Genomic DNA, 27413 nt, shown 5'->3' on the forward strand with positions numbered 1-27413 from the left:
CCATCACTGTCCTAGGGCAACAGACAGATTTTGTGGTTGTTGTCAGTGGAGGAAGGGCACCAGGAGAATGGTTTGGCAGTGAGGTTGGGAAAACAGAATAATAACCAAGAAGAACTTATTGCCTTTAATTAAAAACAGGGAAGATACCATTGCTTTAGTTACAAATTTCTGTATAACAACAAACATTTATTATCTAACATTTTCTGGGGGTCGGGAACTTAGCGGGTGACTTATCAGGTTTCCTCTCTCTCTGAAGGCCTTCTGTGAGGTTGCAGTCAAGCTATCAGGTGGGGCTGTGATTTCAACTGAAGGCTCGATGGGTGGTGGAGTGGAAATTCACTCCCCAGTTCACTCACAAAGTTGTTGGCAGCCCTGAGACTTCACACGTGGGACCTTTCCAGGGCTGCCATGTGATGTGGCAGCTGCCTTCCTGAGAGGGTGCCTAAGACAGAAGCCACAGTCTTTCCAATCTGATCTCAGAATTGACATCTCATCAGTTCTCCTGTATTCTGTTCATTAGAAGGTAGTAAGTCCAGCCCAAACTCAGTGGAAGGGGCTTAAATACACATGGGTGTGGTTACCAGGAAACAGGGATCATGGGGATGGCTTCATACATTTCAAATGGGGTTTGTGAGTTTAATGAGGTGAGAGAAAGGCCGAAGTATAGAAAAGGCCTGAGTAAATATGACGTGGCTGGTATGAAGTGTGTGGGCCAGGACATAGCAAGAAATGAGATTAGCCAGGTAAGGGAGAATCTTATTAGAGTTCTGAGGGCCACAATATTAAATATGTACTCAGTTGACATAAAAATTATTTGATTCATGTTGCATAATATCCTGGGGAAGATAGGAATTATTGGTCATAAAAATGATGTAGCAAGAGATGATGTCAAAAGGGATTGGCAAAATCAGCCGTGTGATGGAGAAGGAAGCAACATAACCTGGTAACAGTGTGTATCGGTGTGTGTGGAGAAAGGGGGATAGATTTGATACCTACCTTATGCTGTGTGTTGAGATGTTCAAAGGGGCTCCAGTAAATATTACCCCCTTTTTCCCCCTCTTGAGAAATAAAATGTTGAGAAATAAAAGAATTAAGATAGAGGCTAAAATAACATATTCCTATTGTTGAGCTAAGTTGGAAGACACAGTTCAATGTGACAGGCCAAGGAGTCTGCAGGTAGATTCCCGTGTTAATTGGACTCATCTACCTAGAAATATCACCTCCTAGCAGTCTTTCTCCCAAGAGGAAAATAGCCAGTTATTCCTCCCAAAATCACTGATTAGAAAATTCCACTTCCCCAGGGAGAAAATGAATGAAATGGGGACAGAGGCCAATAATGAAGCTCCCTTCATTGTACGGAAAAAGTAATGACATGCCCTGGCCGGTTTGCTCAATGCTTAGAGTGTCAGTCCCTGTACCAAAGGGTCTCAGTTCCATTTGCAGTCAAGAGCACATACCTCAATTGGGGAATGTGTGAGAGGCAACCAATCGATGTATCTCTCTCATATCAATGTCTCTCTCTCTCTATCTCTGTATCTCCATCTCCCTCCCCTCTATACTAATGGCTATCATCTTCCACAGAAAGGTGACAGGGACCAAGTCTGCACAGCTAGTGAACTGGTAGTAACTCCAAAACCTATGCTGAAATTTATCTGAAGACTGAAAGTCTTAATATCAAGCCACACAGCTGCCTTCCTAAGTTTCAGTATAATGGGGTGAGCTGTGAACAGAATGTGGAAAATGGAGCAGCAGGGATTCAGGGGCGGGCAAGACAGGAATAAAGGAGCACACACCTTCACCCTGGCCCTATCCAGCTGCCTTTGCAGCCAAATCTCCCTGACTTCTCACACCTCTAGAGGAATGGGTGATCCTCGACCCTGAGAGCTAAAGCAACGGGACCAGATGACAGAAACTGGACTATGGGGTGCGTGTGTCTAATCCTGGATCTCTTGGCTACCTCTTTCTATCTCAGACCTCTTTGTAACATACCTGGAAAGACTCTTGATGCTCTAGTGCCCAGGGGATGCTCCAAAAAGAGAGAAAGTGGCCAGCGTGGCTCAGGAGGCACCTCTCGCGTAGTGAGTAGTGTGGGCAAGCTCGAACTGAATCAGCACTCACTGGAGAGAGATGCTTTCAAGGCTCAATTCCATCAAGCTGCAGGACAACAGAGGGGATATCGGGAGGGAGTGGAAGAACGCTATCTGCCACGCATTGTTTCCCTCCCCTAGAGCCCATCATTCCCTGATCAGCCTCAGAGGACTTAGGGATACAAGCAAGTCCCAGCATCACACAGTAGAAACAGCTCCCAAAATGTAAACGCACTTCATTTCCTCAGCCAACTGTGAGTACAGTCCCTTCTGCTGCTTGAAAAAGCAGCGCTTTTCCTCCCAATTATATTGTTTCCAGTTGTGATGTTGAATTTTTAATTTACAATATTACAGAGGCGTCCAGGTTTAAAAGTCTGGGAAATCCTTCTCTGGAATATGTCCTATAAGATACTCCAACCATCAGAAATCACACAGATGAAAGCAAATGCTCGATGTGCCCAGAGGGCTTCAGAGCTCAAGTTGCTCAATTCTATTGGCTACAGAGTCTCCAAGATGGAATGGGAGGCAAAACTAGAGGAAATATTATTTTAAAAGCCTGGCAAGTTCACAGGAGGCTAGCATAGCATTCTATTCTCTGCACTAATAATTTACAAACCAGTGAAGAACAAGTGGTTCTGAATCACCCAAGTCTCAGACAGCAAATGGATGCCCTATTCCAGTCACTGGAGCACCACCCCTGGAACCTATTATGACCATGTGGCCTCCAGTGAAGTATAGAACAGGCTGCTGAGAAGCAACAACAGAAAGTTTCTGGGTTCCCAGACACCTAGCAGCAGCTCCTGGGGTGGGTGGGCTGAGGAGTCAGATACTGAAGGTGAAAAACCACAACTCTGAGCCTCTAGGTCAGTGGTTCTCAAACTTCCTAATGCCACAACCTTTTAATACAGTTCCTCATGTTGTGGTGACCCCCAACCATAAAATTATTTTCGTTGCTACTTCATAACTGTAATTTTGTTACTGTTATGAATCGTAATGTAAATATCTGATATGCAGGATGGTCTTAGGCGACCCCTGTGAAAGGGTCGTTCGACCCCCAAATGGGGTCGCAACCCACAGGTTGAGAACCGCTGCTCTAAGGCCTTCTGAGCATGTAAGCTGGGAGAGTTGACGGCAGAGAGACAGTGCAGCTTCTGTCCCCTGCTGGTAAAAGAGCATCCAGAATCACCAGACAGATGAACTCAGGTGAGGCAATATCTGGGGCACTGGCATTTTCTAGCATGCTGGCTTCATCAATAACATTGCAAGTAACTAAAGCTTTGAGCACAGACAAAGCTCACTGATTTAACTTCTGACTGTTCCCCTGTTCTCATTTAAGGCTCCTGCAAGAGACCAGCCCTTTGCCCCTATGAATCTGTTCACCCATGGAATGAGGTCAAGTGTTAAACTCAAGTATTTGGACATATAAAACCACAAACTGACTAGATTGCTGCTTTTTCAATATACCCAATTCATACATAAATGTAACGAGGTGAAAGCAAATCACAACTGAGGTTCTGACACCAGTTTTTGCAGTTATTTAACTTTATTATATTTTAAAAGTGAGAACTGTTTTCTGAATAAAAATATTAAATAAAAAATAATAAAAGTGAGAACTGTAAAACATAGTATTTGTATAAATATCTGAGGACTGTTCAACTGGACACAGCATCTTCACCCAAACAATTTGAGAGATTAAAAGTGTAAATTAGAATCTTGTCTTATAACACAAAAGGAATAACAAAGATCAAACCACTCTTTAGATCACATATGCCTAATAAATCATTGCATTTGTTTTTAAATGTAAAGGACACTTGGTTTTCTATAAAGGAAATGTTCATGCTGGCCCTTGGCAAACATTTATTGCATTTACAACAAATGACTAATACAGTTAGCACCAATTCTTATAGCTTATAAATATTACAGCAAATGCAATACAATATAACAATGTAATAAATAACAAAATAATAACAATGAGCATGTTTTACTTGAAAGTTCTAATTTTTAAAATAAAGTCTAAAATGACAAATCCAACCTAATGTACCTTACAACGTTTAATAGAATAAATGGCTCAGAAAGTAAATGAACTAGATATACTACACAGGACAGAGAACTTCCTTATGGAAACCCTGAGTGAGCTAAGAGGTACTTGTGATGGCAAATGAAGTACATATTAATTACAGAATAAAAACATCTCACTATATATAGAAGTGGAAAGTGCCATTTTAAATTAAAAAAAATTCACTTGTGTGCATACTTCAGCTATAGAATAAAATATAAATATAAAACCGTATCTATATGAATATGCATTTTTTTAAAATTTGGACACAGTAAACTTCAGAGAGAAATGTGAGTGATAAATTGCTAGTTAAATATCTAAGATTAGGCAAGATATTTTAAAGTTTTAAAATAACAGGTAAATTTAATGGAGAAGAATAAAACCATACTTCACCCAAACCACCTTGTAGTATAAGAGTTATTGCATAAAAGAGTCATTCTATCTTATAATTTATCAAAAAACTGGTAAGAACACTTTATGAAATCCTATAAGGTTACTTTTTTCTTTAAATATGAACAAATACAATATAGAGAGAAATAATAGCAAAAGGGAAATAAATTACATGGCTATTCCCTTTCAGAAAACTGATAGAACATGCACAGAACACTGTTATAACAGACACAAAATATTTGAGAAAGAGATGATATCTGTAGGTGCATCTTTGAATTCTCTTCTAAGGAAAACTTCTCATGGATTTTATTAGAGAACTTGTCAATCCCTGATACTTCCTCTTTGGGATTTAGCTGTTTTGGCTCTATATATAAACATCAACTGAAATCAAAAGTGTTTCTCATATGAAGTATATTTTTATCTATACAATGATAACAAAAAGATATAAAGAACCAATTACTAATTTGATTACGCTGATAGTAATGTGTTAAACAGTTTCTAAACAAACAGAATGAACTGCAGTGTAGTTCTGCAATTCTAGATGTAACAAAATTTTAGAGGAACCTTCTACAACACAAAAATTTCTAAGGGCAATGGAATGATTTTACATCGAGATGGCGTTGGTCTTCCAGAATTAAGTCTAATGTAAATCGACACAAACTTTTTTTTCAAAAATCAATGCCTTTGTGTGCTTTAAGCTTTTCGATGTAGTGGCACAACTTCAGAGCTGTCCCCAGCTTAATTCCCATATACTTTATCATAATATCACTCGGGAGCAGTAGCAGAGCTGACCCATCAATGTCCTACAAAAAGAAGGAAATTAGAATAACTAATAATGCTTTCATATTTTATCAGAATGGTCATTTCTTTATATATAAGAACATGTAACATCAATTAGAGGGCAGCTCATTCCAGTTGTATATTCTCTGAACATGCATATGCTCTTTGAAAACTATTAAAGATATAATTTGTACAGCTGAAGCATCATTCGATCCTTTACAAATTTACTTCAAATTTTAAGAATTATATTTAACCCAATATCCTAAAAATGTCCTAAGTGTCCAACTACCTAATTTTAAGTACTGTATGTTGAATAAAATACTGCATAGCTATGAGAAAAAGAATAAAAGCTATGAATGGCAGAAATAAATTTCAGATGGTCATTAATTTTTTAAGAAACGCTGGGAATATGAGTATAGCAGCATCAGTGCAAACTGTAAATATGCATAACAAGGAGGACACCCTTGTGTGGTGTCATAGCTGTCAATACAAAGGAGAAGACACTTGAGAGTGACCATGCTGAATCATCTTGAGAACTTGAAGACTTGTTATATTTTAGGTACTCAGGTAGCCATTTAAATTACAAATAAAGCTTCTACAACTTAAGGATCTAACTTTGAGCACAGTAACCTTTCTCACACATGCAGTTCCCTTACCATCCACACTAATCAGTATCAAACTGAAGAGCCTGCACAGAGGTCATTCAAAGGCAGGAAAATGGGATAAAAAAATACATTACATGATGCCTGAAGGTGTTGGCAAGGGGGGCGAATATCTCAGGATTTAAATGCTGTAGAAACAGGATCACTTCATCTACTGTCCAAGTTGAAGGGTCATCAGGGAAGTCTTGTACCACACACTGGTCAGTTTTAACTGATGAACCTGAAGCTTCAATGAAGGGGAGAGGTGAAACAAATCATACTTGACCTGATCATTATCCTGAAAGAAGAGATGTTAGGTAGAGAGTAAAGGCCTCACTCCTGGAACCATCTGCTAGGTACCCTAGCAAGGACCCAAGACTCCAAGTGCAAAATCCAGTGAAAGCTTAGATAAAGATGATATGAAGATGGGTACCCATGAGTGGCCCATCTGACTGCCCACGAACAGCAGCAGCAGCTTCTGAAGTTACTGTAAAGCTTCAAAACTCATAAAACAGACAGCAATCTGAGGTCTCTTTGGCCACAGGCAAATATAGCAAAAGATCTGTTACTTGGGTTAAATAGGTTAATCTAAGCTAACCTATTATTCTCTAAGTATTTCAATGAATTTATTTCTTATTGATCTGTCTAGATTAGGTTTATTTTATCAGCTAAATACAATGGAAATCCCCCAAATTAAACTTTCTAATTTTTTAAATGTATTCACTTTAATAAATGAATTTCAAAAACCCCATATCTTTGAGAACCAAATTAGTTCTTTACTGAATCCTTCCTATATATTCACTATAGATATTTTAAGCATCGTTTTACTCTTTAAATTCCTGCCTTTCAAGGCTTACTTATCTGAATTTTGAAGAAAACAAGATGATTTTATTCTTAGCTAGGTCAGAAGTAACTTCAACACTATATTCAATACTTCTTTTGAGTTTAACTACACAGCAATAGCTATTTTGATTGAGGTTTATATGTTGAAAAATAACAAAGACATGAAACAACTGCAGTGCTCATACCTCAAAAAGTTTTAGCTGTGATGTTCACTAAGTCATGGTGAAATTTCTCTGTGTGTAGACATATTCATTTTCTCAACCAGAGCACTCAAATCTCTATTGTGTGTGATAACAGAAGTGGGTTTTGTAATTCCCTAGGAAAATGTTTCTCTAACCAAAGACCATCAATACAATTTTGATCTTTCTTATGTGTAAATTAGCCAAAGGTGTATCTTTTCTTTCCTATCATCCTGGCTCTGGCCATTTCAAGAGCGTTCTGAGTATTTACCTAGGAAAAAGGTAAAGAAAAACAAAATATAAAAATACTCACAATGGCCTTAGTTGGTTTAGCTCAGTGGATAGAGTGTCGGACTGTGGACTGAAGGGTCCCAGATTCGATTCCGGCCAAAGGCACATGCCCGGGTTGCGGGTTCCATCCCCATTTGGGGGTGTGCAGGAGGCAGCCGATCAATGATTCTCTCTCATCATTGATGTTTCTATCTCTCTCTCCCTCTCCCTTCCTCTCTGAAATCAATGAAAATATATTTTTTAAAAATACTCACAATGGGATTATTGTGAGTATTAGTGAAGAGGCATGTCAGTTGATTAGCGGTGTCTGATACATAAAAGACACTTAATAAATCTTAGTCATCATTATGAATATCACCTCAAACCAGCTCTCAAATAGGAAATGAACAGCTTCCACTAGCTTGCACCAAGTATGTTGAGGAATATAGGCTAAATAGTGCTACTTGTAATAAATATGCCTTTTCACACTTACGGGCAATGGCTGGGATGCAGGAAGATGAGGTGTCATGACCCAGGCAATCCCTTTCCTGCAAAGCTGGATAAGCCCTCATCTCAGGGTTGTATGCAAGATTGGATTTGCCTTGCTCCAGCATAGCTGCAGGTACTGATGTGGAAGCTTGGGCAGCTGAGAAGACATTGGTGGAGCTGTGAGACCCTTGATTACCAAAGGAGGACATGCAAGGGGAGCGCTGCACTCGCTCATTGGAAGCGTAATATGGTGGATCTTCCTGTGTGTAGACGGGAGGGAATTTTGGACTCTGGCTAAGACGCGTCTCTTCAGTGTTGTAATCACGCATTATGGAATCCTGTGATGAGCCATATGTTCCTGCAATGTTGCTCTGGGAATCATATGTTGGTCTTCTTACTGGTGTAGTTGGGCTATAACTTGCTGCATAAGACAATGAAGCAGGAAGAGACACATCCTTCGTCTTTTTCTGCAATTTGACCTTTCGAGAAAGCAGGTAAGTATAATGTTTGTATGCATATCCAAGTGGCTTCTGAAATGACAGAAACCCAGCATAATAAACCAATTGTGAGTGAGCAAAAAGTAAATAAAGTAGTAAAGACATTAATATTTATTATCCACGCAACATTGCATTCTATTATTAAAAAGTAATGTTCTATTTGATTATATGATTTTTATTCCTCTTTAATACTACCTTTTAATTGCAGTTTGTACATTCTGGTTACAAACATAAAAATACCCATTTTCATACATTTCTCAAACCTAAACTTCAGCATTCTTCCTAGAAGTCCAGTCTCCTCCCATCTGTTGCTACAAGTATGATCAGCCTTGCAATCTCACAGACTTATTAGTTCTCTCACTTCTAACTGACAGGCAATTTCAGCAACCAGAGGTTTATTATAGTTGTGAAAATATTTTTATGACACTTACCCGATTTTGCCAGATTAATTTTGTACGAAAACGGTAAATTTTTGCAACCTTTTTATGAATGATATTAAACTTCTTATCCAGCTTTTGAATAGCATCTTGGATGACCTATAATAATACAATTTATTAGTAGGTTCTATGTTAAAAGAAAAGTTAACATATAAGAAAATACTATTAAGCCAAATTTTGACTGCTAGGATAAAAGAAAGTTCACAAGCCATCAGAAATGTCTTCCTTTCCAATTGACGCCTAGTTGTTGCTGGCAGAGATCACAGATGGCTGACATAAGGAGTGCCAACCTCCTACGCAACTACTCCATGTCATATAGGCATTTTCGGAAGCATCAATTATGAAGTACATGTAGCACAATTCCTATAACCCATCACATTTATGATGGACTCATTTTATATCAAAGAAGGTGCTATTTTAGGAAAGAAATTTTCAAATCTGCTGAAAAGTCAAAGAACCTCTTTCCATATGATGACATGAACTAATAGGCAGTGCACATTACAGTCTGGAAAGAACAGTGAGCCAAATATATCAGATGTGACTTTTGCCTTCAAAGCATTTTTAAATCATGCAATCAACAATTACAACATACAATTAACGATCTGTGAATACACATCCCTATATGCCAATCAAGTATGTGACAAACAGAACCTGAGAAATTTTGCATACACAGAAATTTCATTCAGGCAAAAAATACACTTAAATAATAGGCCAGAGCCATTTCCTCATTCACTCATTCTAATAAACTTTTATTGAGGGCCTACCACCTGTCAGAACTACTCTGCTAGATGCTGGAAACATGGTCATTAAGAAAAAACAAACAATTCCTGTCCTAAGGAACTCCTATTTTAACTGGAGAGAGAGCAAAGTAAAGAGATGCTTTCAAGAGAGAAACTGAGTAGCAGCCTGGAGAAGGGTTCTCAATGTGTGGACCATGGGCCAGCAGCATCAATACTCTCTTACTGGAAATGCAAAATGCCCTACCCCACACCTATTAACTCAGAGTGGAGGCAGCAATGTCTGTTCTCACAAGCCCTCCAGGTCATTCTGATGTCCGATCAAGTGTGAGACCCATTGATTGGCCTATAGCACTAGGTAAGCAGTGCAGGCTCTAGGGGAACAAGGTTGAATCTAAATACTAGAGTTCTGACACTTATTAGCTCTGTGACCTTTGTGAAGTTACTTAACTTCTCTGTGCTTCACTTTCCTCATGTATAGAATCAGGATAAAAATATCTCTGAGCTCTCTTGAGAAAAAAATAAGGTTCTATGGCATTATGTTCATACTAACATCATAATACTACCTGATGATTGGTCCAATGACACTCAATCATCTATCTATATTAATATTGATATTAATATTTAATACTTGACTATTATGGCACAGGTAAGAACAGAAGGCTAAGTGTACACAGAAGAGCAAGACCTAACCCATGTTGGTAGATCTGGAAACAGCCTAAGTGCCCATCAGTAGACAAACAGGTTAGAAAACTGGTACATCTACACGATGGAATACTATGCTGCTGTAAAAAAGAAGGAATTCTTGCCATTTACAACAGCATGGATGGAACTGGAGAGCATTATGCTAAGTGAAATAAGACAGTCAATGAAGGAAAAATACCACATGATCTCACTCATTTTTGGATAATAAAGACCATTATAAACTTATGAACAAAAATAGATACAGAGGCAGAGCAGCCTCGAGCAGACTGTCAAACTGCAGCGGGAAGGCTGGGGAGGGTTGGGGGGTAGGAGGGGAGGGTAAGAGATCAACCGAAGGACTTGTATGCATGCATATAAGCATAACCAATGGACATAAGACACTGGGGGGTAGGGGAGGCCAGGGGATTGTCAAGGGCGGGGGAAAAAAAGGAGACATATGTAATACTCTTTGTGATACTTTAAGCAATAAAACAATTAAAAAAATAATACCCAGAGAGAAAACAGGAAGTCAGATGTTTAGATAGTGAACATAACTGACATTCAAAGAGCTGGATTATTAAGGGAAGGACACAGGAAGGATGACAGCAAAAGAAGGATGGGAGGCTAAAAGAAGTCATTTTGTATACTGTGGGAGAATATTCTGAGTGATAGACATGGAGGCTGAAGATACAGGAGAGAGAGGGATGGCCCACTAAGGAAAGCGTCTGAACACGGGGAAAGAGGGTCAGAGGAAACCAGCAGAGGTCTTAGTCTTACAAGGAAGACATCAGAAGAGGAATGGATCCAGGAAAGTTTGTTGGCTGTGGGGAGAGGAATTAGAACTTGGAGAGGATTTCTGCTCCATGTCCCCCATTTTCTCCATTAAACAAGAAGCAAAAATTGGGGTGTCTGGAGCTTGTAGGGATATGGGAGAAGGAGCTGACTAGAGAGCTGCTGAAGGATTACCAGGCAGTGGACAGGTCCCAGCAGAGGCTCTCCCCTCTGATTCTCAGCCAGCACAGGGCTGGGGGTTTTACTAAAGAGGATGCTGGGCAAGAATAAAAAAGAAAAGCTAGAAGTGCTGCACCATGTGGTCTAGACTGGGAAGGTAAGGAGTTGAAGAAAGGAGAGAGCTGGCCCGCTAGGAGAAATAGAGTGGATCCCTATGGCCCATTCCAGGCCTGTGACTTTGGGACCTGAGCATTTCTTATCCTAGATGCTACATCCCACCACATCCTGCACAATTGCTCAGAAGACCCTGGCAGAGCACTGTCCACCTAGGTCTTCATAAATACTTACGTAAGGCAGGCCAGGGATAGCCCTACTCAAAATCAGAACCTATGTCCCCTTTAAGCATTTACTTCTGTTCTCAGTAATAAAAATAATAAAGACTCACATAAATATTCTTTACTTTTCAAAGTATGTTAACTCATTTTATTAAAGACACTTGGTATGTTAAAAAAACATTTATTTTTTATAAATGTATATTACCTCTAGGGTATGCAGCTCACAAAATCCTTGATAATTACATGTATCTATCAATCTCTACCAACATGCTAATTTTTACAAAATCCCCTCAAAACTATGTAAGATATACTCTTTTAAAATAAGTAGGCTGCCATTTTCTTTCAATTTAAATTTCTTGAAATGCATTAGGCATATTCTAAACTTCATCCAAATCAGCCAATTTCTTTAGAAAGAGCATGTTGGAGAAATTAAATATTGAACAATCTAGATGAAAGGGACATACCTACATTTGATCAGTTAAGGGCTTTTTTGAAAAAAAAAAGCTATAAAATCTACATATTGGTATTTCAAATTTTTCACCTACAGATGCTATTTGAACTAGGAATTTTTAAAAATGATCACAATGGGATAATAGTCACAATTTAATACAGTGAAATGTCAACTAATTATATGCTTTATATGATAAAGAGAAGTTCAGCTTAATACTTTAAAAAACTACATTTGACAGACAGAACTTCTGTACCTGGCAACGACTCAGGATATCCACAATTGTTTTTCGGTGCTCTTCATGGGATGTGTCAGCCTGTACATTTTGCTGCTAAGATTTTAAATGTTAAGTATTAATGATTTACTTCTGTAAGAGCCAAACTGAACATAAATGATAAAAAACACTTTAATTACATTGTTTTTACTTTTCACTAACTTTTTAGAATTTCGGAAGTCTTAATATAAAGCGGAATTGAAATAAAAGAAAAACCCACATTAATATAATAGAAACGATTACTACTAATTAAGAGAGAGAGTAAGGAAATAATTTATTACATCAGAAGGACCTACATTTAGAGTTTTGTACTGAAAATCAGTTTTGCTCTCAATTTCCTACTATATAAGAAAAAGGGAAGTAAAATGGTTAAATGCTCATTGTCTAATGAAAGGGGGCAAAAAAATTTAGGAGAGAGTAATTTCTTGAGGGTGGTTTGGAGGTGGTCTATAGTATATGAAGAATTTAAATATTTGTCTTTAAAACGGTTGTGTTATATTTGGCAAGTGGCAATTATTACTTACATTTACATTGGCATATATAGCCTTTGATTGATATGCATAAAGAATGCCATTATCATCATCACAAGTAGTGATTCGAGTTCGTACCTAAGGAAGATTTATTAATAAATTAAAAGGAAACATGAAAGATGGAAATGAAAGAAAAATTGAGGGCTTCAATTTCATTTTAAAGAAACTCCAAAATCCTATCTGTGGTATTAAAGGACCTTTGCCCATTGTAAATAAATGTTATGAGTAAAGAAAAGATGTACTTGCAAAATTATTTTCTCATTAACCCAACTACACTTAAGATATTATTTATATCAAGCTCAGCCTCTGTGTACCTCAGGGTAGAAAGACTAGTCTTCTAGTAATTTGGCACCAGAACTGCTATAACAGCAAATATTTCTAACCACAAACAACCATGTTACATGGCTTTTGATTTTTAAACCATCCAACAGTGCCACTCTGTGGACATAATAGTAAACACTTAAGTACCTATTTCTTTTTAAAAAACTTTTTATTAAATCCTTATTTTTCTGATTAAAAACAATTTGTTTTATTCCATAGCATATAAGTTAATTATTGCTAGTAAAGCAATAATCATAAAACATCTTCAATTCTAGGTACTTCTACATAATTTTTTACCGAGGCTTTTTTTTTCTTTCCAGAAGCATTTTTTTAATTTAATTTTTTTTCAATTACAGTTTACATTTAGTATTATTTTGTATTAGTTTCAGGTGTACAGTATAGTGATTAGACAATCATATACTTTACAAAGTATTCACCCTGATATTTCTAGTACCCACCTGACACCATACATAGTTATTGTAATATTGATTATATTTCCTATGCTGTACTTTATATCCCTATGACTAGTTAGTAACTACCAATCTGTACTTCTGAATTTTTTCACCTTTTTCTTGATAAATTAATCTCTAGAGCACCTTAAAATGTTTTTGGAATGTTTTAAATAAATAGATAACCATTAAATTTCATTTAATAACTCTATTTTAAGAATGAACTATAGGAATAATTTTAAAATAAGCATACTTTAAAGCTATGCATGTCTGTTTCAAAAGATATAACCAAAATAATATGGAATTACTATAGATTAGTACCTATAAAAATCTACCATCTTACCCTTGTATTGTGCCTTATGCTTTCCCAAGTGCTTTCACATAATTATGTCAGAAAAAAAAATGGACTCTGTAGGTAGTTAACATTATTTCCAAAGATAAAAAGTGTTAGGACTGATATAAGTTAAAAAATTGCCTATACCACCTAGGTGGCAGTAATATCTACACCCTTATGTAAATAATGTGTTTTCTCTTGAGCCAAATTATATATATACCTTAAAAATATTTTTGTATTCAACTTCAGGGATCAAGAAACATACAATGTGACAGAATGTACAAGACCATAAACATTCTAAAAAACCGTTTGGCAGATTCTTACCTATACTAATAAAAGCCTACATGGTTGTCACGCCCTCATGCCCTGACGCCCTCATGCCGCAGCGAGTGATCACCAGGAGGCTGCATGCGCAGCGGACGCGTGCAGGTGAGCAGGACTGTATGAGCTGCAAGGTGCACGTGGGTGGGTGGGGACTTGATGCTGCATTCTGGGCGGGGAACTGACCAGGAGGTGCATCGGCTGCCTCTGCCCAGGGTTGGCCCAAGGCTCAGGCAAGCCCCTAATGGTGGTTACTGCTGCCCAGGGCCAGCCCTAGGCTCAGGCAAGCCACTGCCCAGGGCCGGCCCGAGGCTCAGGCAAGCCGCCGATGGTGGGCTGGCCCAGGGCTCAAGCAAGCCACCGATGGTGGTTGCTGCTGCCAGGGCCGGCCCGAGGCTCAGACAAGCCACTGCCCAGGGCCGGCCTGAGTCTCAGGCAAGCCATGGATGATGGCTGCCACTGTGAGGGCCGAGGCTCAGGCAAGCTGCAGTGGCTGTGAGGGCCCAGGCTCAGGCAAGCTGCAGTGGCTGTGAGGGCCGAGGCTCAGGCAGCCTCGTGGCCAGCAGTGGCAGCAGCAGAGGCATGATGGGGTGTTGCCTTCCCCTGATCGGCCTGGTCACCTCCCACAGAGGGAGGCCAGAGGCAGCAGCAGTGAGGGAGTGATGGGGGCAGTGCCTTCCCCTGATAAGCAAGTCACCTTCTGCAGAGGGAGAACAGACTGTGGCTTAGGCCTGCTCCTCCCCATCAGTAGGCCATCCCTTGAGGGCTTCCAGACTGTGAGAGGGAGCAGGCCGGGCTGAGGGATCCCCCCCCCCCAGTGCACAAATTTTCTTGTACTGGGCCTCTAGTAAAGTTATAATTACATCAACCGTATAATCAAGCAATTCAATTCCTGAGCATTTACCCAAAAGAACTGTTAGTATTTGTTCACAAAATACTTGTACATGAATGTTCACAGCAACTTTATAGATTACTGTCAAGAACTAAATACTTACAATCTCTGCTTGAAATTAAATTCAATTGAGAAAAGAAATAGAGCACAATGAAAAGAACAAGGACACATTTTTTTTCAATTTGAAATACAAACCACATCAACTTCACTGGAGCAGCTAGACATCGTTGCGCAATAGGAGCAACTTCACCTCTCTGAGTTGGACCTAATTATTTTTAAACTTGCTGGAGGGTTTATTTGTGAAACTTCTTGGTCACCTAGGACTGATAAGCCTTCTATTCCTGAAAAGTAATGCATAAAAATGTTACTTTACATACTACGTTAATAAACTTAGTATGGATATGTTCTCACAAACCAACTCAAATTGGAGTCCTGGTTGAATTTTAGAATTTTCCTGTTTGTGATTTAGAATAAACCTTTAAAGCTTGAAGAACTACATTGACCACGCATAGAAATGAGAATCAAGATCAAACACAATTCCAAATTGTGAACTGAATGCTTCACAATTTAAAGGTTACAGGTTAAATGCTGGAAACAAGGCAACATGATTCCTAAGATTCCTAACTGCTTTTGTAAAGGAACTCCAGCAGGCCTTCAAATGTGAGTCAGGAGTCTGCTCCACCTTGGGTCTCCACCAGGGTGTGGGCTGGGCAGACCACCTGAGATACCGCCTTCTCATCTGACTGGCGAAAACTGGCTGAGATTATCCCTAAAGTCACTTCAGCTCTAAGATTATGATTGCTTCCATAGTCAAATTTCATATTAAACCTAAATAAATGTATATAAAATTATCAGCTGAAGATCTTTCAGAATTGTGTAGGCTTGGTTATGATTCTGGGTCATTTAACTGCAAATAGGAAAAAAACATGGAATGCAATGCAATCATATCATATCTTGTAGTAAGGATTTGAACCCTGGCTGGCATCATGGCACTAGAAGGGGGACATACATGAGAGTGCTAATTCTATTTATCCATCCAGAGCCAGACCATAATGACAGTCAGAATGAAGGGAGAATTAAGTCTCAAGTTAGATAAATGTAGGCTAATACTGTGGGAAATATGCAGTTATAAAATATATCTAATTTGAGCTGTAACTTCAACCAAATTTTATTATTTTATACTATGTTTATTTTTCCTGATACAAGTAATAACAAGCTATGTACAATTAAACTGTGATGTTTTGAACAAAGGAAGATTACACAGCAATGAGAATAAATTAACTATTGCTATGCACAAGGACAAATCTCACAACCATAACATTGTGTAAAGGCCAGAAATTAGTACAAGCTTCATGGAGTTATGAGGATTAAATGCTTAGAACAATGACTAGTATAGCAAAGGCACCCACTGTTGGCTACTATTATTTTATTATTTGGGTATTCACAGCATCCTCCCAACTATTCATCATGGAACACATGTGTAACATGCAACAAATCCTCAGGGTTATAACATGTAAATCAGATTCACTTTGCATCTGGACATTGCAGATATAGCAACCATTTATTATAAACAAATTTGAAGTACCAGGGCACAGGAAAAATAACTGGGCTTTAAGAAATACTCAAGCCCAAGACCAAATTGCAAAATTTGATATTTTGCTTTTGGCAGGTATTTAATCTTTCTGTGTCTTAATTTCTTAATCTGTAAAGCTGGAATAATATCTACTCCACAGGGCTGTGAAGACCAAATGACACAGTTAAGCAATCAGCATCATATCTGGTTCATAGCAGGCAAAGCATAAACTTTGTTTTCCTTTCATTTCTTCCCACAAGGTAAATAATTAGTTTGCACAAGATTTTCTTAGAGCTCAGCCATAATTAGATTTTGCAAAATTAGTTAACATAATCCATTAAATTCAAACTCCTGCAAAATGAGTTAACTTAAAAATAAAGCTCATACATATTTTACAATAGAAAAAATCTAAGTTCTTGACAACATAAGACCAAAAAGCTACCTAGTTCTTATGACTTTTTTAGACATTAAAGATATTTCAAAGGCATTTTTCAAAAGTCATTTGAAGATTCTGCTCCCAAGGTACAAGGCATTCACTTGCCATCAACTTTTCACAGTGGTGAGGGATGAAAGTGGCCTTTCACTGGAAAACAAACTGCAAGGAATGCACAGCAAAACAGGGCAGATTACAATAGCCAGGCCAATCCAAAACGTTTTAAAACAAAACGATGTCGCCCTGGCAGGCGTTGCTCAGTGGTTAAAGCGTTGACCTGCGCAACAGAGAGTCCAGGTTTTGATTCCCAGTCAAGGTCATGTACTGCCCCACCAGGGGTGGGGGTGAGGGCAGGAGGCAACCAGTGGATGTGTCTCTCTTGCAACAATGTTTCTCTCTCTCGCAACAATGTTTCTCTCTTTCGCAAAAAAAAGTAAAAAGTATCCTCGAGCGAGGATTTAAAACACACACACACACAAACTGTGTCAATACACTGAACAATCACTAATTATAAATGTTAAACCAGTTTAAAACTCTAGTCTGAATTCCAGGAGAGCCAGGTAGGGAAGGAGGGAAACGATCCCCAACAAAGTTCTCAAAAGACCTTGCACAACCTACATCTTTCTTTTTCCTTATTTATGTATTTACAATAAAAGAGTGACGCTGCACATCTTTGATCAAACACAGCTACCATCAAAGCCTCAAAAACAATGTCTTGATATGCCAAGGAAGAGAATGAAAAAGATAAACTCGTCCTTGAAGGTCAGCAACAACTACTCAAAAAGTGGCCAAATCACAAAAGCTCACACGCCCCAGCATCCCGGGGCGGCAATGGGAACCAGCCCGAACTACCCACACACACTCCACCTCAGCGCTGCTGAAATTCAAGTGTAGACTTGTTCTTCCAGAAAAGCAAATTCTTCCTCTTCCCTCACGCAAATCCTCTCACTTCCCACCTGACCCCTCCCCGGAGTTCCTAAGGCATTAAAATCACTCAACTGCTTTCTCACCCACACCCAAGACAAGAAAGTTCAAGGAGAGGGGAAATATCGCTGGATAAACCTTTCCTGGTGACAAATCTGGTGACAACAGCCTCCAAAAGACACAGGAACGGACTAGCTGTGGCGCGCTCGTCCCTCTGGGATGCAATGGCGAAGACCCTTTGGAGCCACTCGAAGTCATGCGGAAACAGAGCAGGACCACGTGATGTCCAGCAACTGTCGAGACAAGCGCGGGCATTGGACAGCAGGACGTTGCTAGGGTGACCGCCCAGGAAAAGGGTTAGAATCCTGCACTATACCGCAGGCGCGAACCTCCAATGCTGGGAGGGGCTTCTGGAACTGGGCAGGAGCTGTTCGCGCATGCGCATGGGATGGTTTGTGGAGGCAGCTCTCGGGGATTGTGGAGGCAGCTCTCGGGGGGTTGTGGAGGCAGCTCTCGGGTTTGTGGCGGCAGCTCTTGGGAATATGGCACTTAGGCTTGTGCCCTCCCACTGTCACTGATTGGTTCTTTGAAGCTTTCTTTGAAACGTCATTCCTCTCCTACCCCTCCCTCTAAGGTCCACTTTGACCGGATTCTAAGTGTGCTCATCAGTATTGGAATTTGAGAGGGAGAGGGGCGGGGCCATAGTTATCAACCTTAGTAATTGTGGTTTGGTACTAGTACTGACCCTGGAGTCAAATTATCTGGGTTGGGATCTCAGCCCCAACATTAGTGACTTTGGGCAAGTCAGGTAACGCTCTGTGCTTTAGTTTCCCTATCTGTAAAATGGGCACAATGTGGGGAGTACATGAGTTGGAGTAAGCAAAGCACTTAGAACACTATCAGGCACAAGAATTTGCTATGTAATAAAGATTGCATGACATTATTTAGTGGCATATTGTCTTATATATATTGAGGCTGCCCATCTTGGGAAGAAGGAACAGTGTGGAACAGTCTGAGTACTTATCAGAAGTAAAGGTGAATATTTCAAAGCCAGAAATCTTTTCCTAGCCCAGAGAGGGGCTACGGAACAGTGTACCCAACATTGGAAATGTGTTTTTTCTCTTCTCAAATACAAAGCAAGATTTGAGCCCATTGTAGAAACACTATTATTATTATTATTATTATTATTATTATTATTATTTTGCTCCTAGTTTTGCCATAGTAGTCTCCCCTCCTTTATGTCCAGTTTCGTATAAAATGCTTGTGTTTGTGAAACCCCAAGAATGCAGTTATATAACAATGAAGAGAGAAACCAATTTAATTGCAGTCACGTTTATTTGCAGTTTCAATACACACTTTCTAGGTAATCAAACTTTCCTGGTACATTTTTTAAAGGGGTTCACAATGAAACTGTCACCATTTTTACTAAAAATAAATACAAGACTTAAAGTGTTGCACAGCTCTAAAATATACAAAGGCTTGAATTGAATGTAAACGTTGAAAACATCTTACAAAAGAAACCATTTTTTGCAACAATTTAAAAAGTTCATATTTACAAATATTACAAAAATACAAAATGGATGCAAGTCCATAAACCATTGTCTTTTCGGCCAGCATGAATTGGTTCTAGTACCAAAATAGTGACACATCATAGTTTTAAATCTTTTTGTCATGATCTAGTTTTCTAAGTCAGCTACCACTGCAGCAAATGTACTCACTCACTGACCTTTGGCAAGAGCAAACAGTGTGTTTTGTTTGCTATAACTAGTCCATGTCCTCTACTTAGCCAAAACATAAAAAAAAAATCAAAGAGTAAGGGAAAAAAATCACCCACACAACATAGACATGTTGTATAAACCTAAAAGCACAAAAAATTAGCATCAGTGCAAACAACAGAAGAAAACTTGGATTGATGTGTTTTGCAATACCTAATGTGTGTACCCTGCTTCAAGATGGCAGTGATGTTGAAGACAGCCTCTAAGTCTTGGTTTTATATACTATGTAACAAAGCCATGTAGAATATTCCAGATTACTAAGGAATTCCTTGCTTTTTTTTTTTTTTACTCAGTTTGTTACTCAATAGTATTTTCCACAGTGAATTTAAAATCTATCTTTATTTGGGTTTTTTTAAATCTATGAAATATAAAATAGAGAAACTCTGCTATAGATTTTTAGAGTAAACAAAATAAGTAAAACTATATTATAAGGGTTAGTTCTGTGATCATTACATATAGAAGGTATCTTATTGCCTCACAATTCAAGTCAATATGTATTTTAAGCTATACATGGTACCATTACTTAAATTAATGTCAATAATAAAAAGGTGACATTTATTAAAGCCAATTCATGTTTCTATTCAAGATTTAGAATCACTTTTAAAGCCCACATACCTTTCTTAACACTTAAAACCCCCCTAACTACACAAAGCCATACTGCAAACGAACTGCTTTTATGAAAATTACAAAAGATAACCTATTGTGACTGGAAATGACTGTTTCTTACCACATTTGTCTAAAAACTTTATTTTTTAAAATTTTGCCAAGTGTACTTTTCAAAGCATGAGAAAAAGATATTCATGTTCCCATGTGGTGCCAAACCATGTTGGTTTTCTTAAGTCATGGGTTCCAATGAGAAATGATGGTACATTTTTTTCAAACCCCAAACATATTTCTTTTAATAAAAAGTATAACATTTCATAAATGTTCAAATGTACCCTTTACCAGGTAGCTTATCTATCCCAGCCCAAGAGCGTGCGTGTGCACGCACGTGCACATGCACACACACATACACATTCTCCCTCCTCTACCCCGCCACCCCCTGCACCCATTTTACATACAAGGATGACAAGAAATTAAGTAACACAATTTGATAGTGAAAACAAATAGAAGCCAGACTTGTTCTCTTTTTCCAGACAAACAAACAAAAAAACCCAACAGAATCAGATTCTCTAATTCTCAATCTGTAACATCTTAGAAAGTGTTTCTTTTGAAATACACCATCTTCTTAGACCAGGTTTCTCCCTTCATATTGCATGAATGAAATCAAAACCACACCCCCTTTTTCACACATCCTACTTTCCCAAATGCCACTTGCATAAGCTTAAAGCCAGACGCATATCAATTTCTTGGTAACTCTGGTATGTTCTATCATTCTAATTGCATTCTATTCTTTTATAGGCCATATCCCTCCTTAGTTATCTCCACTTGCTACCTTTTCCCATTCAAAACATATTCTAAATATATAACTACTTATATTTCTGACATTTCAAACATTAACATCAGTTCATGTTAAAATCAGAGGTGTAAAAACTATTTGCAGATTTCAACTTGTAACTACATTTTTTTCCATCTTAAGACAAGAAAATTCAAGTAATTTCAAGTAATTCAGCTTGTTTCCCTGCCTTCATTTTTTATCAGAGCACTTGCTCTGACATTTCCTTTCCCACCCACCACCCCTCCCCTTTTGCCATCAAGCAGATATAGTAAAATCAGACAAAAACTCAGGTGTATGTAGCATTGTGAACCAGAGCTGTCCCCCATTCCCAGCTTAACAGTGAATATAAATAATGCATATACACATACCTATTTCCCAACTACATTGTTCACAGTGTCATTTCTGTTAATTTTTAGGTAGCACAAATCTCATCAGCACAGAGAGAAGCTTCACTGAAAACTCATTGCAGGTATTTACTTATAAATCAACAACTCTGTAGCATGCTTATGTTTTATTTTTGTTAGTTAAAGAACCTGGAACTAATTTCTAGACTGTTTAAGGAGTTTTAAAATTATAGTCATTAGATTATGACTTTTTATGTCTCTGGGAGCCTAATATAAAACATAATCTAAAATTAACTAGTTTTCCCTGCTCATTCTCTTTAAAGCAATTCATTGAAAAATTAAAGTTTAAAGGACACTGTCAAATGTTGTTGTTCAGGGTTTTGTATTGAGAATGATTATTTCTCTCATTGATTAAAAAATCAAAAGCATGCTTTTCATTCTGTCCAAATTACCATATGGCAAATCATAGCCACATGATAATTACTATTAGCTTGTTTGGTGCTGCAATTTGTCACAAAAATAGTTAGGTCTGAATTCCTTATTTTAAATTAATCACATTTCAGTATATGACCTCAAGATTTCCTTTATTTCACTAGTTTAAAATTCATATATGAGGTTTATCACGCAGAAATCATATTGGTGGACATTTAAATATGGTAATTAATATGAAAATGGTATTCACAGAATACAATTATTACACTTTATCTGTTATGTTCTATAAACAGTTGGTGTGCAGTAGATAATTGGCCACATGTCCACTTGTCATTGATAAATCTATTTACACATTTTTATCAAAAATATGGTATTTACATATGTGTAGTTCTTTCTTCTAAATTTTGCTTTAGTTCATTTTAATGTAAAAAAATACCAAACCTCCAGAGTAATTTCATCTTTTTAAGAATTATGACAGTGAGGGTTTTCTTTTCTGAATAGGCAGCTCTGGGAAAATTGTTTTCTAGGTTTCATGAAAAGCAGACATTTTAAAATTCTATGTTATCAAAAAGAATGGCATTGAGTAAATCAAACTAAGCTAAAGAAAAATATGAAAGACAGTACAGCTACTTAAAACATGGAAAATAATCAAGAAAGACTAAACCACCTTCTGTTTCCCCAGCAAATATTTAGGAATTCATTGGTAGTAAGTGATGGTACCCTGTGACATGCTGACTTCTCCCTAGCTTTCTGTTCTATTCCCCCATACTCATAGACTAAGGGTTTTGGCCTTTGATAGCCAGTCTAGCACGGGCTACCTATGTTGAGCTCTGAGAGGATCGGTCATCATGTGGGCTCCCATCAGAATTTTCTGTCTCCCCCTCAGAGATGGCCTGCATGGGCGCATTGTACAGCCTGCAGCGGACACTGTAGCGGCTGCTGCTGGCCACAGGAGGAGCCCGAGAACGTCCAACCCTTGCTGATGCTGAGGTGGCAAAGTTCTTCGAGGAAAATCCTTCTGAATTAACTCGTGGGGAGCATGGAGAGAGTGGGGACAATGCCTCAGCCCCAAGTGTCCCCTGATGGGCCTCATGGGTGCTTTGGGGAGACTCGGCTGTGAGCTCCCCAGGAGGTTTAGGCAGGATGGGACTCTTCAGAATCTCAGTAGCAGACATGCGATAACTGGAATCCGAACGACTGCCTTTCTTGAGGAGTAACAGCTTAAACTCTTCATTGGATGTGTTGGACTTCTTAGCATTTCGGTAGATGAGGCCAGGAGACCTCTGGCTGTTGGCGGTGGTCACATTGCTGTTGGGTGAAGTGACGGAACCAGTGTTGCTACTGCTACTGCTGCCAAGGGAAGCTCTTGATTTGCTTCGAACAGACATGTCCCCAGAATCTTTTCTTCCAAGTACTTTCCTTTTAGACCTTTTAAGAAAAGGAAGAATCTTAGTTCAGTTACATTTTTATGAAACTGAAACTGTTAAGTCACGTTCACACATCTTCTTAAAGAGAATTTTGGTGCACCCTATCTGATTGGATACTATGTATTAGGGCTGTGGCGATGAGGAGTAGGATACAGTCCTTACCCTTGTAGCACTTACAACTTGAGGGAAATTATCTGATAACCATTGGACACAAATTAGATTTTGGAAATGACTATTTCAAATAATGACTAATGTGGAGGCTAGAGGTTCCAGAGGAGGACTTATTGGGATATCCTATCTAATAAAAGAGAAACATGGTAATTGGCATACAACTGCTACCCTTCCCATTGGCTAATCAGGGCGATATGCAAATTAACTGCCAGCCAAGATGGCGGCCGGCAGCCAGGCAGCTTGAAACTAACATGAGGCTTGCTTGCTTCAGTGACGGAGGACTCCAACGTTCCCCGCCTGCGCTGCCGGCCTCTGAGCTTGCAGTTTGAAACATTGTAACAAATATAGAAGCTAAACAAAACCCCAGAAACCTGCTTTCAGCCAGCCGGGATCTCAGAGCTGGAGTTGATACAGTGTTTCGATTATAGAACCCAAACAAACCAGATACCTGCTTTCAGCAGCAGAGGTCTCAGAGCTGGAGCCAGAGCTAAAACTGGCCCAGAATAAAAAATAAAAAGAAAAAAAGGAGCAGTTGGGCAAACCAGCCGGCCCCCACCCATGCACCAGGTCTCTATCCTACATAGTAAAAGGGTAATATGTCTCCCAGCACCGGGATCAGCGGAGCCGCAAGGCTTCCTCGCACTGGGATCAGCAGAGCTGAGAGACCTCCCAGCACCGGGATCAGCGTGACAGGGGGCAGCACCCAAACCCCCTGATCGCCCTGTGGCTCTGTGTGTGATAGGGGGCGGGGCCACAACCTCCCTATCCGCCCTGCTCTGTTCGTGACAGGGGAAGGCGCCCCAACCCCCTGATCAGCCCTTCTCTGTGCCTGATAGCGGGGAGCTCCCCAACCCCCTAATTGACCCTGCTCTGTGCGCGACAGGGTGCGGAGCCCCAACCCCCTGATGGGCCCTGCTCTGTGTGTGACAGGGTACGGAGCCCCAACCCCCTGATGGGCCCTGCTCTGTGCATGACAGAGGGCAGCGCCCCAACCCCCTGATTGGCCCTGCTCTGTGCGTGACAGGGGGTGGCGCCGCAACCTCCTCATCGACCCTGCCTTGAGTGTGACAGGGGGCGGTGCCCCAACCCCCTCATCGGCCCTACCCTGAGCGTGACTGAGGGTGGCATCACAACCTCCCGATCTGCCCTGCTCTGTGCATGACAGGGGGCAGCGCCCCAACTCCCCAATCAGCCCTGCTCTGAGCCCGACCAGGGGCTGCACCTAGGGATTGGGCCTGCCCTCTGCCACCCGGGAGCAGGCCTAAGCCAGCAGGGCGTTATCTCCCGAGGGGTCCCAGACTGCGAGAGGGCACAGGCCAGGCTGAGGGACCCCCCTCCCCCCTGAGTGCACAAATTTTTGTGCACTGGGCCTCTAGTTTTAGTATAAGAAAATACTGCTGTCTGAGTCTTGGTTAGAGTGTAGACAGTGAAGAAGTGTAGCTTTCTTTTATTAAATCTCTCTCTCTGATACAAAATGCTTTGATGTTTGATATTCTAATGAATACCAGAGGAGCAAAGTAGATGGAACTGTGGATGAGACAGGTTTAGCTATAGGTTTCTGGTTTACAGGCTTGGGTGATGGATATGTGTGTCTGTGTGTGTGGAGGGGGGAGGGAAGGTCTTGTGTGCATTATACTATTCTATCTGCTTTTTAAATTAAAAAATTCTTACATGACTTTTTAAATAACTTAATCCATTTTGGAGCTGCAAAGAACATTATCCATAGCTGCTTAGGAACATCAACAGTGTATTAATCAGTGAACCAACTTTTTATAAGGAGCTGAAAACCTAGACCACATCTGGATCTCTTAAAGCTTTGTACACTGTAAGTTATCAAGAAAACAAAACCATTCTTAAGAAGATACAAATAAATGCGTGCATATATTGTGCTAATGGACAGGAAGGATTAACTTCTTTAAAATATACTCACCCATCCAGCCTGGTTCAGTGGTTGAGTGTCAACCTATCAACCAGGATGTCATGGTTCCATTCCCAGTCAGACACATGCCCAAGTTGCAGTCTCAATCCCCAGTGTGGGGAGTGTAGGAGGCAGCCAATAAATGATTTTCTCTTATCATTGATGTTTCTTTCTCTCTCTCCCTCTCCCATCCTCTCTGAAATCAATAAAAAATATTTTCTTAAAAATGTCCTTACCCTGGCCAGTGTTTCTAAGTCATTAGAGAATTGGCCCCGTGCACAGAAGGGTTGCCAGTTCAATTCCCAGTTAAGGGCAAGTACATGGGTTGCAGGTTTGATCCCCAGCCCTGGTCAAGGTATGTGTGGGAGGCAACCAATTGATGTGTCTCTCTCACCTTTCTCTCTCTCTCTCTCTCTCTCTCTCTCTCTCTCTCTCTCTCTCTCTCTCTCCCTTCCCTTCCTCCACACTCTCTGAAAAAAAATCAATGGGAAAAATATCCTCAGGTGAGGATTAATAACAACAAAAGTTGTCCATACTACCCAAAGCAATCTATAGGTCTAATGCAATCCCTATCAAAATACCAGTGGCATTTTTCACAGAACTAGAACAAGTAATCCAAAATTTTATATGGAATCACAAAAGACCCCCAAATAGAAACATCAATCTTGAAAAAGAAGAACTAAGTTGGAGGTATCACACTATCTGATAGCAAGCTATTCTACAACTCTATAGTAATCAAAACAGCATGGTACTGGCATAAACAGAAACAGAGATCAATGGAACATAATAGAGAGCCCAGAAACAAACCCACACCTAAATGCTCAATTAATCTATGGCAGAGGATACAAAAATATACAATGGGGTAAAGACAGTCTTTTCAATAAATGGTGTTGGGAAAACTGGACAGATACATACAAAAAAATGAAACTAGACTATACAAAAATAAACTCAAAATGGATTAAAGACTTAAATATGCGACCCCAAACCATGAAATTCCTAGAAGAAAACATAAACAGCAAAGTCCCTGATTTGCTCTTGAAAGGAAACCATCAACAAAACAGACAACCTACGGAATGGGAGAAGATATTCACCAATGATACATCTGATAAGGGGTCAATATGCAAAATTTACAAAGAACTCATACAACTTAATACCAAAACAATAAACAATATAATTTAAAAAATGGGTAGAGGGCTTGAATATACATTTATCCAAGGAGGACATAAAGATGGCCAATAGACTTATGAAAAGATACTCAACGTCACTAATCATCAGAGAAATGCAAATTAAAACCACAATGAGATAACACCTCACACCTGTCAGAATGACCACCATCAATAAATCAATAAACAAGTGTTGGTAAGGATGTGGAAAAAAGGGAAACCCTCATGCACTGCAAATTGGAATTTTGGGATTGGTGCAGCCACTATGGAAAACAGTGTGGGCGTTCCTCAGAGAATTAAAAATAGAACTACCTTATGACCCAGCAATTCCACTTCTGAGTATTTATCTGAAAAAATCCAAAGCACGATTTTGAAAAGACATACACATCTCTATGTTCATTGCAATGTTATTTACAATAGCCAAGATATGGAAGTAACCTAAATGCCCATCAATAGACAAGTGTATAAAAAAGCTGTGGTACATATATGCAATAGAAAATTATTTGACCATAAAAAAGAATGACACATTACCATTTGCGACAACATGGATGGAACTATAGGATATTATGCTAAGTGATATTAGTCAGACCCAGAAAGACAAGTCCCATACGATTTCACTTATATGTGGAATCTAAAGAACAAAATAAATGAACAAACAAAACAGAAACAGACTCAGATACAGAAAACAAACTGATTATTTCCATATGTAAGGGAGACTGGGGGGCTGAGTGAAAATGTGAAAGGGTTAAGAAGTACAGACTCACAGTTAGAAAATAGTCATGGGAATGTAAATTACAACATAGGTAATATAGTCAATAATACTGTAATAATTCTGTATGGTGCTAGGTGGGTACTAGATTTATCAAAGGA

At 39.3% G+C, this 27413-nt stretch overlaps 2 protein-coding genes across 7 annotated transcripts in view; both read right to left on the reverse strand.

The window, feature by feature from the left end:
- Positions 1-3611: 3611 nt before the first annotated feature.
- SCML1 (Scm polycomb group protein like 1) lies at positions 3612-18281 on the reverse strand. Of its 6 annotated transcripts, none has more exons than XM_036305219.1 (8): positions 18014-18279; positions 15141-15286; positions 12623-12706; positions 12081-12155; positions 8664-8768; positions 7740-8265; positions 6053-6201; positions 3612-5336 (listed from the first exon to the last, which is right to left on the reverse strand). In XM_036305219.1, exons 2-8 carry the CDS (start codon positions 15168-15170, stop codon positions 5202-5204), a joined length of 1104 nt encoding a protein of 367 aa, XP_036161112.1. In that variant the 5' UTR covers positions 15171-15286; positions 18014-18279; the 3' UTR covers positions 3612-5201. The 6 variants fall into 6 exon arrangements, with proteins under 6 accessions (XP_036161112.1, XP_036161113.1, XP_036161115.1 ...); XM_036305220.1 differs by having other exon boundaries at positions 17951-18279; XM_036305222.1 differs by having other exon boundaries at positions 7740-8214; positions 15141-18281.
- A 1596-nt stretch (positions 18282-19877) lies between these two features.
- Positions 19878-27413, reverse strand: part of NHS (NHS actin remodeling regulator) — a 52941-nt gene continuing 45405 nt past the window's right edge. Inside the window, exon 8 of the mRNA XM_036304251.1 lies at positions 19878-23292. Coding sequence (XP_036160144.1) covers positions 22683-23292 — 610 coding nt within the window. The 3' untranslated portion in view covers positions 19878-22682. The remainder of the gene's footprint in view (positions 23293-27413) is intronic.

This window comes from Myotis myotis, unplaced genomic scaffold (assembly GCF_014108235.1).
Source record: "Myotis myotis isolate mMyoMyo1 unplaced genomic scaffold, mMyoMyo1.p scaffold_m19_p_4, whole genome shotgun sequence".
Lineage (NCBI taxonomy): Eukaryota > Metazoa > Chordata > Mammalia > Chiroptera > Vespertilionidae > Myotis > Myotis myotis.

What these genes read in the sequence shown, in the direction of transcription:
- SCML1 (XM_036305219.1), bottom strand. Translation starts at nt 15,170, where the DNA reads ATGTCTAGCTGCTCCAGTGAAGTTGATGTG. An exon ending in CTATATATGCCAATGTAAAT is followed by an intron (nt 12,156 to 12,622) that starts GTAAGTAATAAT and finishes TTAAAATCTTAG; the next exon opens with CAGCAAAATGTACAGGCTGA. An exon ending in CTGCATCCCAGCCATTGCCC is followed by an intron (nt 6,202 to 7,739) that starts GTAAGTGTGAAA and finishes CCTTCATTGAAG; the next exon opens with CTTCAGGTTCATCAGTTAAA.